This window comes from Falco biarmicus, chromosome 8 (genome assembly GCF_023638135.1).
Source record: "Falco biarmicus isolate bFalBia1 chromosome 8, bFalBia1.pri, whole genome shotgun sequence".
In the NCBI taxonomy this organism is placed as follows: domain Eukaryota; kingdom Metazoa; phylum Chordata; class Aves; order Falconiformes; family Falconidae; genus Falco; species Falco biarmicus.
In genome coordinates this window covers 5,800,179-5,818,109 of record NC_079295.1, presented here as the reverse complement: position 1 = coordinate 5,818,109, position 17,931 = coordinate 5,800,179, and the positions used below count along the sequence as shown (strand labels likewise).

At 39.0% G+C, this 17,931-nt stretch overlaps 1 protein-coding gene across 1 annotated transcript in view; it reads left to right on the top strand.

The window, feature by feature from the left end:
- The window catches only part of COL3A1 (collagen type III alpha 1 chain), a 52,950-nt gene that overhangs the window by 11,595 nt on the left and 23,424 nt on the right, over positions 1-17,931 (top strand). Inside the window, exons 2-11 of the mRNA XM_056349351.1 lie at positions 6,487-6,692; positions 8,531-8,566; positions 9,193-9,309; positions 11,422-11,496; positions 15,108-15,173; positions 15,797-15,850; positions 16,074-16,127; positions 16,834-16,887; positions 17,045-17,098; positions 17,532-17,585. Of these exons, the coding sequence (XP_056205326.1) occupies positions 6,487-6,692; positions 8,531-8,566; positions 9,193-9,309; positions 11,422-11,496; positions 15,108-15,173; positions 15,797-15,850; positions 16,074-16,127; positions 16,834-16,887; positions 17,045-17,098; positions 17,532-17,585 (770 nt within the window). The remainder of the gene's footprint in view (positions 1-6,486; positions 6,693-8,530; positions 8,567-9,192; positions 9,310-11,421; positions 11,497-15,107; positions 15,174-15,796; positions 15,851-16,073; positions 16,128-16,833; positions 16,888-17,044; positions 17,099-17,531; positions 17,586-17,931) is intronic.

Genomic DNA, 17,931 nt, shown 5'->3' with positions numbered 1-17,931 from the left:
TGTAATCTGAAAGACAGATTGGGTGGGTCCCAGAGCAAGGACAGTTTGGCTACATGACAGACTGAGCCTTTGCCTAAGAATCCAGCCGCTGCTATACATTGCCAGTGAGACAGTGCATGTCTCCTTTCCGCAATACCTCTGACAGACAAGTACAGCATTACGGTTACCCGGCATTTCTCTTTCTTGCTCTGCATCTGAGTAAAGAGGAAAACGTTTGGGACTGGCACAGTGGCAGAACTGTTCAAACGCCAGCTTGTTTGGCAGGCAAGCGTCCCTAGAAGTAGGAAAGCATTGGTTTCAGTCTGAAAGCACAGGATGTAGCTGTCCTTTTTGGTGTGAAACTTGGGAAATCTGTGAACAATTCATTCATATTCTTTTTCCATTCCACCCAATAGCAGTTATTGCTCCTACAGGACATGGAGGAGGAAAGCATTTTTAAGATGGACCTGCTCTGATTTTTCACAGCCTGCATTTAAGTGTTTTATCAATTGAGGTTTCATTCCTGGTATCCATCCACATGGTGGACAGGCGTTACAAAATAGAACACGAGTACCATTAAATCTGAAAACATCCTAATAGGTAGGTACACCCGAATTGGCCCTTATGTGTTCATGCACCATGTGAAATGGATTCAATCAATTAGCTGGTTGGTTTAAGACAATTCCAGTTGAGAGAATGTCTGTAGATCTTGTAGTTGGAAAGAAAAAAAAAAAATCTTGTTAAGCTATTTCTTGTATTTCCACCTCTTTTCCAGAGTTCTGTGAAACATTATTTCTGTGAGACATTATTTCAGACTTTTTGAGTACCCAGCTCCTACGTGACAGAGAAACCTGCAGACAAAGCAGGCTCTTCTGGCTCAGCAAGTCAACTAGTTCATTATGAGAGTCCATTTGTTTCCATTACTGATCATGGGATAGAATGACTATGGTTGATTTTCTTCTAAACATCGTCATAATACCAGATAGGGAGCCCGAGCCATTTGCTTTGGGATAGGCGCTGTGGCATTCTTTTCTGCTCAGTAAATGGAAAGCATCTACTCCAGTGTAGGGGGAAATTAAAGCATCACCACTGAAAATGAGCAATATATCTCTTTTCTACTTTGTCCTTTGTCCAATGTACAGAACAGTGGTGGAATACACAATAAATAGATGTATTTACTGTAGAAGAAATGTAAAAACTGTTTTTGAAGTAGCCATGCTGTAAAGCAAATGAGCAAAACTAGGTGAGAGTAAGGCAGCACAGGCTTTGTACCATTAGAAGGACATTAAAAGCAACAGAGAGACCCTTCCTGGCTTCAGCAGGCTTTGGATCCAGACTTAGAGGCAAGGTGGCCTTCAGCTCAGTGCTTTAGCCTTTACCAGGTTCATTTTAAATAACAGCAAAACCCATTTGCTTGAGTCATTGTGTTTGTGATGAGATTCTCGCAGATCAAAGCTCCTCAGTTTTGCTTCCCAAGCCACCACGGAGCGGCCGCTGCAGAAGCGTGAGTCACCTCTGCGTGGACTCTTGCCCTCTCTCAGGCAGAACCAGACAAGTTCAAGATGTTCTAGAATTTCTAAGCATTTAGTCACATCTCTGCAAATGGGATATGTGAGTCTGCTACTAATGCGATAGCTGGACATTTGCTTTGTCCAATGTGGAAAAGCCTGTGGGTTTTGAGGTTACTATTAGGAGATTTTTTCCTTTTGCCATATAAATGTAGCAAAGTCATGATCAGGGCGCTTGCAGAAATGCAAAGCCAAAAGCAACTACAGAACGGGTCAGCTTCTCAGGTCATAGCCCTCGATAACAAACTCTCATTCACCTCACTGGAACGGGGATTATGTCCCATAGGATGTCTGTCATCCTCCGGGCTTACAGCCACCATACTTGTTTTCCCTTGTACACATTTGGGCTCTTTTATGTACCACGCTTAGAGGTTCTTTGGGATTGAATGGTGATTTTCCTTTCACAGTTGGTGATTTCCTTTTGCTATTGGTCTGCTTACGTACAGATGCTAATCTGCTTAGAAAATGGGAAATAATTCAAACCCAGCGTATGACAAAGATACTGTTGCCTTTTTAAATTTTCTTCACTTTTTAGGCCAGCTCAGGGAAATGCTACTCACAGCAAAACCTTTAAAAATGTGAATGCTCAGTAAACAGCATAAATGCAGAGATATTCAGGCTTTCAAATATTAAACTTTAATGCTTTGTACAATGAATCAGAGATTGACACAGCTTCCAACAAACTACTACAATAACTCCTATAGAAGTGAAGGGCTGTATAGCCACCATATTTAGCGCTTGGGGAAGAAGAAGAAGATTTTGCTCTGCCATAGAAGAACGCCGTTTATTTCTAATATTTTTTTGAATCTTAGGCTAATATATATTTTTGAATCAATAAGAAAACCTGGCTAAGGCATGTGTGTGACTGTTTTACTCCAAGTCTAGATGTAGTCAAGTCAGCTTTTTTATAACTTTATTATTCCTATATGTTATTTGCCAGTGCTTTAGCACAAATCAGCTTTCCAAAGGATTTTGGAGCTAACGGTTAATCTTTATGCGCAATGCAAAATGCATTATGTCATAACACGCTGACACACAGATCTACATCTGAGCACAGAGGGGGTGTTGAACAGACTAAGTCTTCCCAGATGTAAGTTTCCTTTGGAAACCTATTTAATACCTTCATTCTGCCAAAGGCCACAACGATTTTCATTGCAGCTCTCCAAGCTGATTTCTTAATTCATTTAACAATGTCCAGAAAGTCAGAAGCAAATATGAATGTCATTATATCCATATGTCTTCGATTTTTTTTGTCTTTTTTCTTTCTGTTAAATGATGCCATCTACTGTAGAATAACTGAATGACAACCTCGTAAAACGCATCTGCTTTATTTCCTTATTACTGTAAAATGATGTCAGTCATTTCGTGACACATTTTATGTGTCATTTTCATCTATATTGTTAACTAAAATATGGAAAGATCAGTATTCTCTGTGTGAAAAATTGGTTACTGAGAAAAGTCTTTGCTTCAGGAAAGAGCAGGTGTCTTGAAAAAAAAAATCTTTTCTAACCAGCAGAGTGAAAATATGGGAAAGACGGCTGTTTTCTGCTCCCCATTTGGGCTGCCCTCTTTGCTGTAGGGCAGCAGGATCACATTACTGGAAAGAACAAAACAACAAAACAAATCAATGAAAATGAAGTAAGGTGGAAGAAAAAATTGACACATGGAAATACAAGTTCTTGGATATGAATTTCCTAGTGAATAAGAACCGTGCTGTCTTAAACACATAGTTTCAAAAAAATTGAGGATTTGAAAGTATGAAGGTGATACCGAGAGCTGAAACTGGAATAATAAAAATAATCAAACACATCTTATGAGCACAGAAGCGAAGTGTGTGTAAAGTATTTGTTTTTAATATGTGTATGCAATTCATATAACTGTACATTACATGTGCTCGTGGTGACACTGTGAAGTTTTTAGCTCTGTATCATGGTATTTTTATTTAACAATTATGTATAAACTATGTTCTGCCCTAAACTAAAGAAAAATCATCTTTTCTCTTCCTCGTTAGGTTTGTAAATTAGAAGGATGTTTTAACCTGTGGAGCTCGGAAGTGCTTAAGCAGAGTGACAGCTGAGCATTGCTCTGGGGTGAAGTGGATCCATGCCCACCCCTGCTCTTTTGGGTGTATCCAACCAGCTCCTATTAGACAGATAACAAGCTCTAACCTCCCCGCTAGCTTTGGTGGTATTCTGCCTCCCACAGGACACTGCTTTTGAGGTCGTCTTGTATACAGAGAGCAGCTCGTGCACTGATCTGCTCAGCTTTTGCCACTTTAAAATTCAGGTTTCTTCGTGAGTCGTTGGAGAGACTGTAAAGATGATTTCATTCATAACGCTGCACTTCTCATTTTTAAAATACATGTCAGCCTGCTTGTTTGTCAGGAAACATTTGTCAAGGCTGGACAGTTTGGTTTTTTCCTAAGTAACTGCCCACAGTGAAATCCTGGTTTGTTAAAGAAGGAAAATGATTCTCGCAGAAACAGCAATTAATTAAGCAGATAATCAGCTTATTTAACTGGGATCCACTGACATGATTCTGTAGTGTGAGAGCTGGGAAACCAGGCAAATTTTTTAGAAGCTAAATGAGGCTTGGCAGACTAAGAAAGGATGTCTAGATCCTCTCCCGGGGTGGTGGTTATTAGGCAGTGTCCTTTGAAACGGCATCCTCTGAGGCCGTGACCCTGTGTCACGACGGGTGTGAGGAAGATGCTGGCCTGGAAATAAGCACTTCTCCACCTCTGTTGTGCAGGACCTGAACTTTCTGATGAGGCCCAAAAGGTGGAGAAGCAAAGGAAAAGGGAAAAAGTGAATTTCTAACTGGTAGGAAATGTCTGAGGAGGATTGGTTTTCATATGCCACTGGAATGGTTTAGCTTTTAAGATTTTTTTGTGTGTGTGTTGTCAAAGGAAGGTAAAATACTGGCTCCCAGACAGATATCAGACAAAGAAAAAAACATTGACTTGAAAATGTCTGAAAAGGATTTTTGAAGCTTTTTGCATCTTGTTGTTCTAATCCAACTGGTGGTCAAAAACCAACTTTAACCGTAAGTAGTGTGTCAGCCTTGACAAGGCACCATATTCCTGTTTGCTTCTTTTGTAATTGAAGCGCAGAAATAACACAAGTTGGTGTATGCAGAAAGCCCGTAGTGGGGTTGAAACTAGGGAAAGAAACCTCCTGTGCCATGCAGTGCCCTGTTCTGAGATCCCCGCTCTGGTTCTCCACTCAGTGAGCCAAGAAGCCTTGGCTGTGTTGCCCATCACCCTTACAGAGCTCCTGCCAGGAGGTGATGAAAGTCACGGGTGACCCAGAAGGAAAAGTCAGGTTAATATGGACAAGGAGAAGCAGATGAGCAAGCGAGGCACTGGGAAGGGAGCAGAGAATGAAAAACTAAGCTCAGCTGAGTAAATGGCAATAAAGAAGGTGAGCTGTTCAGGTACAAAAGACAAGAGGATTCAGGGAAGATGAAGAGGGAAGTTACGTGTTATATGAAAGATGAAACCAAATAGAGAAAAAAGGAACTGAGGCAGAAGCAGCATGAGAAGAGAGGAAACGTGTCCAAGTCTGCACCATGCCAAAGACATGGGGGTGTGGGTATGGAGACAGATACCCACAACATAGAAAAACGAAGAATGGAAAGAGGAAAAAAGTGACCAGGGTGGTAACACAGTAGTAGAAAAGAGAAAAAACAGAGATGAAAGTCATTGCATGTGAGAAAAGAATAACCCGTAGGAATGGACTGCACTGTAAGTTTGACTCAGTCTCGTACTGTGTAATTATGACCATTGCAACAATGTGATGGCATTCAGAATTGTCTGTCTGGAGTCAGTGGTAATTTTAATGTCAGAGCTTTGAAGTGCATCTTTTGGCTTTTTTTTTTTTTTTTTTTTCCTTTTTTCAAGGGTGATGTGTAGTAGGTAACTTACTCTGATATTAAAGTTTCAAGGACTATGCAGGTACCTAAATAGCTCTTCCCCCAGAATTTTGTGTCTGTAAACTGAATTATTTTGAATTATTCATGGAAAATATCTTATTCCATTATTCAGAAAGTTCACTGATACTCATATGTGTAATCTGGGATTTCTAATAGTTCTACAAAACTTACAAGGAGCTTGTCTAACTTCATAGTGTTATTTTCATAATGGTTTCTTAAATGATCAGGTTTTCTGGATTTTGTTTCTCTAAAAATACAAACCCAAAATGTAAAGTTTGAAGCTGGTTTTCATCAGTCTCTTCAGTTTCATTATTTACAACACATTTTATCAGTAGAATAGCTGTTGGAAGGAATTCACAAAGTCATGAATATACAGATGAACGAGGTTTTTTTCTGAAAATACAGACACTTGTAACATTGGAGCAGGCCAGATGATACAATAATTGCAAGCCATTTGGGCAATTGATGTGAACATTCTTTTAGATCTATCGCATACGCTGGCTTTCGAAAAACACTTTGAAAACACTTGGTGCTAGCTATTCATGCAAGATGCTAGCAGCAAGGGTTCATGCTGGGCAGATGGCTGATTCCACATCCGTGTGTAAGTGCTCGTGTTGGCGCACGGGGGCCAATGACACACTTGTCTGAAAGAATTGGCACGTTTGCTTTTTAGCTGCAGCAGAGAATTCAATTGCTAATTACACAGTAACACAGTCTCACACTAAAATTACTTGAGGCAGAAGATTATCAAAGATTTAATTGGGCTTTGGATCAGCTCCAGGAGGTTTCCGTTGATGTCTATTTATAGATTCAGAGCAGACTCTGCAATTACTGTAACAGATCCTCCCAGTGTCTGAAAAGAAGTATTTAGCCTTGTACTTCATACCCATAGACTATATTACAGTAGAAAACAAATGAGACTACCTAACAACTCTCATCTTATTCATCTTTGATTTGGAAAATACCTTTGAAATAATATTGAATGCTATTTTGTCTTTCTTTCCAGTCATAGGATGTACCCATCTTGGGCAGGTTTACGCTGACAGGGATGTTTGGAAGCCAGAGCCATGCCAAATCTGTGTGTGCGACTCAGGATCTGTTCTCTGTGATGACATCATCTGTGATGACCAGGAGCTGGACTGTCCCAACCCAGAGATTCCCTTTGGAGAGTGCTGTCCAGTTTGTCCACAAACAACACCACAACCTACAAGAGTAAATTTGTTCTCAGTGTTATTACTTTGGTGTTGCTGCCTTCCTGATCCATGTCAACCTCAATTCACTTTCTTTTAGATGCTTTTAAACGCTTTTCTTTTAAGTGCTAAGAATGCCACTTTCTGACTCTAGGCAAATACTTAGGATGGGCAGATTTTGCCAACTCATGTTAAAAAAAACAGCTTGAACTTTCACAGAGTTGTGTCTTGTTAAATTCAAGAATGCTTCTGTATTCTATCAGAGAATTAGTACCAGATCTGATAAAATATTTGTTAGTCCTTTAGGCTGTGCAGCTGAAAGCATGAAGTCCTTCAACCCACTTTTACTTAGACAACAGGCCCAGATAAATAGTAGAAAGAGACAGAGGGCAACAATTAACCATTATATTTTTCATTTTACAAAGAAACATAGGAATAATGCAAACCGCTTATTTGTTGAGTGCATGCTCAATCTAGATCTATGAAATTAATGCCAACACAGAGTTAAAGAAAGTTAGATAAGTTTCACAGCATACTGTGAGCCTGCATTATCAAATCAATTCTACACCACCACAGAGTAAATTTCCTTTTGCAGAGTTATTGCCGACTTTAATGCCCTGTAAAGGAAAGGTTATTCAAGCCCTACATCCCTAATTTATCATCATCTTGTTTATAGACACCAACATGACATAAACCAGCAGCAACTTAACCTCAGGAAAATCAAGAATGTTAGTGCATGCCAAGTCCCCTGCCTAAACCACTTCAGTGAGTAGGCGAGCCAGCTATCCCCACCTCTAGGGTTATCTGAACATCTCATCCTTGTTTAAGATCTATGAGATTCTGTTAGAGTACGCAGATTTCCACAGCCACATTGAAGACTCTTATCCAGAAGATAAGAGTGTGAAAAACGTGTATCTGGAGCAGAAAGGGAGGAGATGTATTTCTGCAGCTCTGTGGTCTATCTGCTTAAACATGAAATGTCAGATACAAACACATCGCCTAGTGTTAGTTGTGCTGTGTGAGTGCAGTTCTACTGCTTCCAGGATTACCTGAGCTACTTCACCAAACAGTTTTGGAGGTGTAAACAAATGGTACATACAAGCGTGCTGGAGATTTAAGCACATCTCCCTCACTTGCTGAGTCTAGAGACTCTTGAATCAGTTCTGTTGTTCCTGATAATAAAGGACATGGGGACTACTTCCTCCAGCCTCTGCCTTCAATATATAAGAGTTAGATAAGCCCACTGGAAGCTGTCCCGCTGACCAGGGAAGGTGTATAGGGAAATGCCAGCTTTGAAAGATCCAAGAGGGTTTCAGCTGAGTAGTATTTGCTACCACTCTCGACTGAACACATAAAAACTGTTCTGAACTGTGAATTTAGACTCCAGATAATAACAGGTACCTGAATTATTAATTTAAAAATAAATAACTTGGAGAAGTAGATCTAAGAAATTCAGATTAGTTACATTATCATGCTTGACATGCTGGACTGAGAAGGATACAAGAAAACTGTCCTGTTCAGCTTTCCACAGTGGACTTCTGTCCCCATGGTACCCTATGGCAAAGCTCTACTGACATCATTAGTGTCATGTTTTTGACTATAGAAGAGGTGTAGCTTTATGGATGAACCATGAAAATGCAGATAGACTGATCAAAAACCCTACAGCTTCTAAGTATGCTGAAGAAGAATAAATTAAATTCATTTGATAAAATTATATTCCAATGTTCAAATGTGTTTTCCTCTTGGTTACACACACACACACACACACACACACACACACACAGACAGATATTCAGGTTTTCAGGTTTTGATTTTCTTTTTTAATGTAACTACTTTTTTTTTTTTTTTTTTTTTTTTTAGGTTCCTGGAGTAACCCAAGGCCCCAAAGGAGACCCTGTAAGTGCAAATTATTATTATTATTATTTTCCTTTTATTTTTTCCAGGGAAACTGACAAAACCAAGAACCAATCCCTTTACTGCTATATCTTCTATTCAAGCTGCTGAGATATCCAGCTTTCATTGATGTCTGCACTGTCTGCAGGACTATGCCATATTGTTATGTTGAAATAGCCCTTTAGCTTCAAAAAAACTTGCAAAGATTTAAACTGGAAAAACAGAGAGAGAGAGTTTAGTCCGAAATATATGACATTTGTTATTTTTTGTTGTATTTTCCCCTGGGGGTGTGTGGGGGGGTGTGGGGCGGGAAATCTATGGACTCCACTAGCAGTAGTCATTTTAGATTCAGGAATTGACCTGTTTAATATTTCTAGTGTGTTTGATCAAATATCAGCTGCAATAAGGCTCCAGCAACTAAGAAGGGTTTCCATGTACGAATTTTGTCTACTGCCTAGTCTATGTCTTTCCTGAATGTCCATTTGCAGCCTTAGTGACGTTTAAAAGAGAAAGTTTCCCACCGCAGTCACACAGGCTGCATGTTATGAATGGAAGGATTTGTCCCACCATGCCCTTGCAGTTGGAGGCGGGTGCCAATGTCTGTATCTGCTCTGTTTGTGTCTTTGCAGGGTCCTCCTGGGGTTCCAGGCAGAAATGGTTCCCCTGGCCCTCCGGGACAACCGGGGAGTCCTGGAGCTCCTGGCCCTCCCGGGGTCTGCCAGTCGTGTCCCAGCATAAGCGGAGGCGTAAGTCATCGTTACGTTGAGCTACTGCCTTGCTCATAAGCGTACAAAGCAATACTATAGGCACCTCTCCCTTGCACCTTTACATGTATTTTGCTTTCAGTGGCATCTGATTCTCATTTGCACCTTTGAAAAACACAGCTGAGTGGTAGGTGGGTTTTTGTTGTAGTTTTGGGGGTCTGTCCATGAAATTTGGCTGGAGTGTAATTGAATCTCTGCCTTATTTTTTAAAACTTTTGGAGTCAGATCTGAGGAAGGACTTATGCAACTCAGAAATATTCTGACCAGAAAGTTTGCAGGAGGAAGTATATCTCCTCGAGGTAAATGGTTAGGGAAGTCTCTTACCTTCCTATATTTTATCCAATGCACATTTAATAAAGAAACATTCCCAGGTGACTAGACTGAAACACAGGTCCTCTGCTCACAGGGAAGTGCCATGTAGGTGCAATTTGTCATACTCCATCTTTATTTCTGGCTCACTGAATCTTGAATTCTCTTCTGAAGAGTGCAGCAGACTCAGCAAAAGAGCTAATTTTAACCTGTTTCTGTGCAGTTCAGTTTGTTAAGGGAGCTGAGCCACAGCTAGCACTTTGTTGAGAGATGATGTTGTCTCCCATGCAATCAAGCAAGCCTAGCTTTACAAGGTGGGATTGCTTTAGCACAGAACATAGGAATTCTATATCAACACAATCGCTACTTTTGAGCATAGGCCATAGCTTATAGCTTCCGCTTAAGCTTCCCACTCTCAGGTAAGCCGGAAACCAAGGAAAGACATCTTGGGTGTATTTAGTTCTAAAAGGGACTGAGCTTCGGGGAGAGGTACCCATGGATCAACCCTGGATTAACCAGCCCCAAAGGACATCACAATAATATACCAAGAGAGGTACTGGGCTTGGGTTGGCAGATGCAGACATGGGAGAGGATGATATGCTGAATAGTCACCCATTCTGACCCTGTATCAAAGATGTGCTGTTGAATCCTGATGAGAGGGCTGATATCACTAGCACGGGAGTCTTGTACCTGGTCAGCAAAGGAACGGGTTCCACAGTGGTTTGGGTTCTCAGGCAGAACACTGCATTCCTTCAACCTTTCCTGCTCAACCACCTATGTGCCATTAATGCCTAAACTGCATTAACGCCATATTATTCAATTAAGTTTGCTAATAGCTGCATGATAAAATCAATATATGCCAATTAAGGAGTTTACACAGGAATTCATTGGAAAAATGACTGTAGAATTTATAGGTTTTTTTAAGCAGTACTTGATGCAAATGGGTCTGTCAAAGATGCTATCTGCTCTCAGGAAGACCCACAGGACAAGTTTTCACTCCGTACCTTGGACTAAGCTTCCATTTGTTTCAGAGAAATTGTCAAAAGCATTGAGGCTTGGCTGCTTGGGCTCAAAAGTGATGATTGTATTTGAATTATATGGAGTGACATAGTGAATGGGAAGAGAGAAAGGGAAAGATGGAAAATGGCATTAGGAAAAAAGTGTAAACCTCAGTTTTCTGAGATCTGGAAGTTCCCACACATGAGGTAAAAATATTATTTGTAGTTCAGGGAAGGAGAAATTTATACACAGGTAAAAGATTTTTTGCTACAAAATACTTCAAAATTAGACATTTGTTAGTCACAGACAAAAGAAATTAGGAAAGTAATGATAAACTGTTGCATCCTTTAGTAGAACAGAAAAAATTTCATCAACTTTCTAGAGCGCTTGAGAACACCTAAGTCCAACAGAAAAGAGTTTGATAGAGAAAATGGGGGGAAGGCTTAAAAGGAGTCAAACAAGAATAAAAGGAGACAGAATGGTAATTTTTTGGTTCAGCTGAGGCTCAGCTGCCAAGCTGAAAATTGGATTCACACAGTGTAGGGAGTTAATGTTACCATGACCTCAAAAGAAATATGGGCTTCTCTTATGGATGATTTAAATATATGGCAGCTATATGTCAAACAAGTGCTACTCAATAGATACAAATGAGTTATTTCCATACATTTGCCATTCTAATGTAAGAAAAGACTTATTTGATTTGTAGCAATCACCTTTTTTCTTTTTTCTTTCTTTTTTCTTTTTTTTTTTTTTTTCCCTTTCTGTTTTTCTCTATTTCTTTTACAGAGTTTTTCTCCACAGTATGACTCCTATGATGTGAAGGCCGGTTCCGTTGGTATTGGTTACCCACCGCAGCCCATTGTAAGATGATATAGCCCTTTTGCTGTCCTTTCTTTTTTTTTTTTTTAAAGAATAATTTTTCTGCTTGTAGATTATACCTTGGATGTGTATGTATCCTGATTTTAATTTAACAAGATAAGTTTTAATTTAATTGTTGCCTGCAAGCGGAATGCGATGTAAGGCAGCAGTTTGCTTGGCAATATCATTCTAGAAAGTAACTATAGATCATCTGGGTTTTATGCCTTTTCTTTTTCTTCCTTTTCTTGCCGCCTTTTTCCTAATCTCTCTCTGATTCACTGTTATAAGCTACCTAAACATTTATTCCTTTCTCCCTTGCATATGTTCCTCATTTATCTGCTCTGGTATTCTTATGCTAATTACTTCTCTCCCTTCCACCACTTTTTTACCTCTTCCACTGTCCCTAATCTTCCTTTACCTATTCAGCAGCATTCTGCCTTTACTCAGTATTATAGTCCACACTTGTTTACTTTCCCACAACTCAGATTTGCCTGATAACAAGTAAACCCCTCTTACAATCTCCTTTTCATCCCAGAAGCAATCAAAAGCTTTTTGCTTTTTCATTTTACAATTACCATTTTTTTTTTACCCACAGCTATTCAGACTGTGTACTAAGGATGCTGTATCTGCCTGCTTGGCCTAGCCAAGCTTTTCACAGTGGTTGTTTTTGTTTGGTTTTTTGGGTTTGTTTTGGTTTGTTTTTTTTTTTGTGAGATAAAGCATGGGTTGCCTGAGAGACTTATGCATGAGCTACTTTCCCCATGTAAAATAAATTTGAATGTTGCACCTTATGATTTTCCTTTTAGGCACAGGGATTTAGAAATATTCAGCACTGACGACATGGAGTGTTCTTGATTCAAGCAATCTGTTATATAGAGGATGTGGCGAATTGCTGTTATTTGAAATTGGCTGCTGCTTCATTAAGCATAATCATTATTTTCAGTCCAACACTGCATAACAAGGTTTGGGTAATACGTGTTGCAACACATCGAGGCAGTTCCAAGCTGATACGTTTCCATTTCTCAGGCTTCCATCACATCATCTTGTGAAATAAATTTTACTAATCATGACAGCTGTTTTTTCTGAAATGTAGTTCATTGTTTTCTCACCTTTATCTTAACTTGTTTATTTCTACTTCGTTCATTTGCTAATATGATCATCCATGCACTGGTCTTCTTCAACCATCCGTTCTTGTATTTGTTTGTTCATTTATTCGTATTCAACTCTTCACAGCTTTTGACCACAGCTTATCATACCACCTGCATTTTGCTACTTGGTGTCTTAATATGGGATGTGCTGAAACAGGCAGATAAGCAAGATACCTTTCAGTTAACAATTATGGTTACTCCTTTCTATTTGGGCATTTTTCCTGGAGGTCCTTAGGGGTTTCTTGTGCTCTGACACCTGAATTTTGGTTAAAAAACAAACAAACAAAAAAAAAAAACCCCACTAAAAAAACCCAAACAACTTAACTGGGCACCCTAGGATGTGTTCAGCCAGGATTGTCTGTATACTTTCAGGTCATATGTCCTTTTATATTGCATCATGCAATACACGACTGCAAAGCAACAGAGCAGTTACAGGCAGATGTGACTAAAATCACTAGAACTAAATTGTTTTTATTGTGAACATGACATAGCTTATTTTATTTATTAATTTATACATTTAATTTATCAATTTTCAACTTAAACACTCAGTTTGAACAAATATCCGAACTGAAATAATTTGGAAGGGTAATAAAATAAAACACGCCAGCTACAGCACTACCATTTGTCCATGGGCGGTTGCCATGCCTGCTCTTTCCTCAGTCACACATCTCTCCATCGCTGTCCTCCCACTGCCTTTCTGCTGCTTGCAGGCTGGTTTTGGACTTTACGTCACAGTTTTTCTTTATTTGCTCATATAACCTTCACATATTGCCTTGGTCTCTTTCCACCAGTGCCCATATTCTAAAGCAAACATGCTCATTTGTTCACAGTCTGGAGGTGCTAGCAGCAAACAAATGTTATACCTAACTATCAGTTTATCTCCTCAGTGTGCACCTTGAAAAAAAATAATGTATTGTTGGTTTATAGCCATATTGTCTAATCAATTGATTGCAAATGATGAATTGATGGCTCCAATTCACATTGAATCCAGAGTTATTTTACACTAAATGAGTTCTAACAATTAACAGCAAGGGACTGCTCGTATTCACATGTTGAAGGCAACCCGATTTACCCAGGCACTGACTGCTCTGCCACGTGGTGTGCTTCTTGTCCTAGAAAATACCAAATATTACAATAATTCTCTTTTTTAGACACAAGACAATCTGTGAACTAATATTAACATAGTATATTTGTAGTATAGTAGTATCCTATATGATGTATACTAGCATAGTATAGCAATGCTATTAATCTTGTATTATGAAAATTAGGTTCGTGTAATATCTGTAATTGATGCAAATCATGTACAATCTGTAATATTCTGACACAATATGAAAATTTCCCATGAAACACACGACATGCAATATTAAGCTGTGGAATATACTGCCAGTACTGCAGCAGACAGTGATTCTCATGTAATTCATATACTTCAATTGTTTTGGCTGTATCAAACCCATGAAGAGTTTAATTTAACAAAAAGCTTTTTTTAAAGGACCATATACAGGTGCAGTAAACCACTGTGCTAGCTTCCAATCGTTTTCTGTTGTGCTGTGTCAAATGCTTTTGTGGTTGTTGGTACAGGAAGTAAAAATAACAGCACTCTTCCCAAACTGAGAATTTCCTTAGTAATATTTTACCCTCTTTTTACCAGTTAAAAGAAGGAACAGTATTACTGATTTGAGTTAAACTATATGTATATTGAGATTTCATTCCTTTGCTTATCCTAGACATCATTTACTTCTTATGGCTTACTGCTGTTAAAGTTCAGAAAAGATTTCACTGGTGAAAATGCTTGCCTTACTGACAATAACAAAAATACAGCTTTAATAAAGTATACCTAATAAAGTAAGTCCTAAGAAGTCTAGTCATAAACAGAGTTCATCATACAAAGTTCTTTTAAAGGGTGGTGTATCTTTGTGTAATATAGCTCCTGAAATGCAGGTGAGAAATTTTTAAATTAGTTTTAGAAAGCACAAGCTGGCATCGCTAGACTATGGCTGCACCACTAAACATGTAGCATTAGGCTAATAAAACTGTTACATGGCAGAGAAGCTGAAGCTCATTTACTCTGTTTAAGAAATTAAGAGTTCCAGTTATCTATTCTTCCAGTTTAGGCAGCTGAAAAGCTGAGCTGTGAGCATCCTTCTGGGGGTCTAGAGAGGCGAATAGTGATTCAAAAGACAAAAATTACAGCTTTGAAAATATCTTTTGGAGTATGTTAGCTAAGGCTGCAAAGGGAAACCCAGTGATCCCTTTTCTGGAGTGACTGTAGGTACTAGATGGTGTATCTGGCAATGTGTATGTACTGCTGCTTCTGGTTCTTACTGCACCAAGGGCTTCTCACCATGGATCTTTCTCTGTAATAATATGTAAAATTTATTTCACAGTTATTGGTGACTATTACAGCTACAGTAAGCTTTATTGCTGTATTACATGAATATAATGACTATCCTTTAATCTACACTATAGAGTGGCTTTCCAGGACCCCCTGGCCCCAGTGGCCCCCCTGGCCCGCCTGGTCATGCAGGTCCCCCTGTAAGTAAATTCATCTTTTCATAATCCTCTCATATTCTTTTATATGAGCTTCTCCTTTCCTCTGTTGTAAATATTAGGTACATGTTCAACCGATAAATCTAGATACTATGCTGAAGAATGTTATGAATAAATTTAATCTCCTGTTAATTGGGCTGTACCACCTATGCACCACCAAGACTCGGTGGCCTGAGGGCTATATACACAGCATATTGTGCTTCCTTGGGTCCCCGTGTTCCCCTGAGCTTTCTGTGATTCTGTGGGGTTTCAGCTAAGGTTGCCTTAAGATATGCCACCACCTATCATCCTCTGTTAACTTTCCCAAATGATTATTCATGCAAAAAATTAACAGGAGATAAAGGAAAGTGGGAATCCTGATACGCATTCAGTGAATGTGGAAAGGGTCTGAGGTTTTGATGTACATTTCCGTTTAAAGGAACAGTTTTAATTCTTTTTTCCATCGAAGTATATTTGGCTTGGTTCTGCTGATTGCACCTTTGGTCATTTGTTGACAGTTCTGACTACCATTTTCCTTATGATTATGAGATTAATATAAAATATAGTAACACCATGGAATGATGCATGTAATTGTTCACATCATAACTGGTTTCTTTGCTGCATTACAGGGCTCTGCTGGATACCAAGGTTCCCCCGGAGAACCAGGGCAACCTGGCCCTCCTGTACGTATACATTACCTTTCACTATATCTGCTAAAGGCTATACATTTTACAAGCATGAATCTGTCTCATCACTGGGGTGGGTTAAAATTGTCAGTTCATCCTGTCTGTTTACTATCATGTATGTCAAATATACAAGTATTTTATGGCACCTAATGCGCTTTTAATTTGAAAGAGACTTAATATTTTTTTATTATTATAGTTAATATTAATTATTTTTCTACAGGGACCTCCAGGACCTGTTGGAATGATAGGCCCAGCTGGTCCACCAGGAAAAGATGTAAGTTCACTATTACTCATCCAGTGATTAATAAATGGCAAGAAAGAGAGTTTATTAAATGGTAAGACAGCAGAGCACTTGATTCCATTGCATTTAAGAATTGTTAACATCACCCTATTTCCCAATTTGACAACATGACTGTAAGAAATTAGATTTGACCTACAGTAGGTATAAATGTCCGTTCCAAAAAAGATTCAGTATTAGTGGGCAATTTGAATGACAAATTTATATTTAAAAAACCAACCAACCAACCAAAAAGCCCCAAGCGTGAATTATGCTATTTTGATCTGGTGTCAAAATAATTGGCACTTAAAAAGAAAAGCAGACAGCAGTAGTAGTTGTCTGCTCCTGTCAAATCTTGCTTTGAGAGTTAAGGCTGTTAAAACCATCTTTTATGTCACAGCCACAGCTGGGAGTCCTGGACAGGTATAGTACAAGGCAAGACAAGCAGCTAAAGTTTTTCTCCGTTTTGAGTGTTTTTCCATGAAAAATAAGTTTTCTTGTTAAAAACTGCAGTTCTAAATCCTGGTAAGTGTTTTTCAGGAGGCAGTTATATAGCAAACCCTGCTATAATCTTCCCCACTGTCTTTGGTGAAGTTCCACCTGCTTATTCCAACTCGCCTTGATCTACTAAGACTGGTTCTTTGTCAGTAACTGAAGCAACAGCACAACAGTGAAAAAAAAAACCCCAAATTTCTTTTATTAGGGAGAACCAGGAAGACCAGGCAGACATGGAGACCGTGGAATCCCTGGAATACCGGTATGGAAAAGCCCCCAATAACAATGTTCTTCTAAGCTAAGGTTTTGTTTTCCCATTTAAAATTACTCAAGTGAACGTGACACACAATGAACATTGGTTTGTGCTCTTCATACAGTAAATTTCTGTTTTATTAATCATAGTGTCTTTGTGTTTTTAGGGTCACAAGGGACACCCTGGAATGCCTGGGGTGCCTGGGATGAAAGGTCAACGAGTAAGTATTGAGTATAGCTGAGTCTGTTGCTCTACTTGAATTATGGTGTTGCACTGTTGTGCTCTTTCAATCAATTCCTTGCTAAAGAGACTGAATCATAGAATGAAAGGCCAATTTCTGGACAATGTAATCTAACCTTCTGTAGTAAAGACTGTTAAATTTTATCTGGTTACCTTGCTGTAGAGCTCCATCCCAAATGCTGTGCTGAAGCCTGCTTTCCAGAAAAGCATCCACTCTTAATTAATGTCCATGGAGAGATGAAGGAATCAGACCTGTTGTTCAAAAAGTGGTCCAATAGCTGATAGCACTCATTATTAAAAATATGCCTTTTTATAGGAGTTTGTCTTGAAGCTTAATATTTTGCCAAGAGGACTCAAGTTTCCCAGAACACAAAAGGAACACTAGTCACAGATATGGTTTTCCTTTCCCACAGGGTTTTGATGGAAAAGACGGTGCCAAAGGTGACAGTGGTGCTCCTGGTCCAAAGGTAAAACCCCATAGTGCCATCTTTGTAATAGGTAGAGTAATATCCTCATAATTTGTTACATAGCTGTGCTTTGCATATTACATAATGATAAAAATCCATTAGATGTTAAAGAAATTAATTGACTTATTTTGATATATTATAATTGACTCCATGAAAAGAATGAGACTCATTCTGAAGGAATTAGGTTTTTGGAACCACATCATATCGTGATTTTCCAGCCGTGATAACAATAACATTCTAAAATGAAAGGGCATGCCTGGATCATCTGACTTTGTTGCAAAATATTAAAGGACTGACCCTTCATGATTGTGGTTTTTTTCTGTTTTATTATTTTATTCTGTCACTT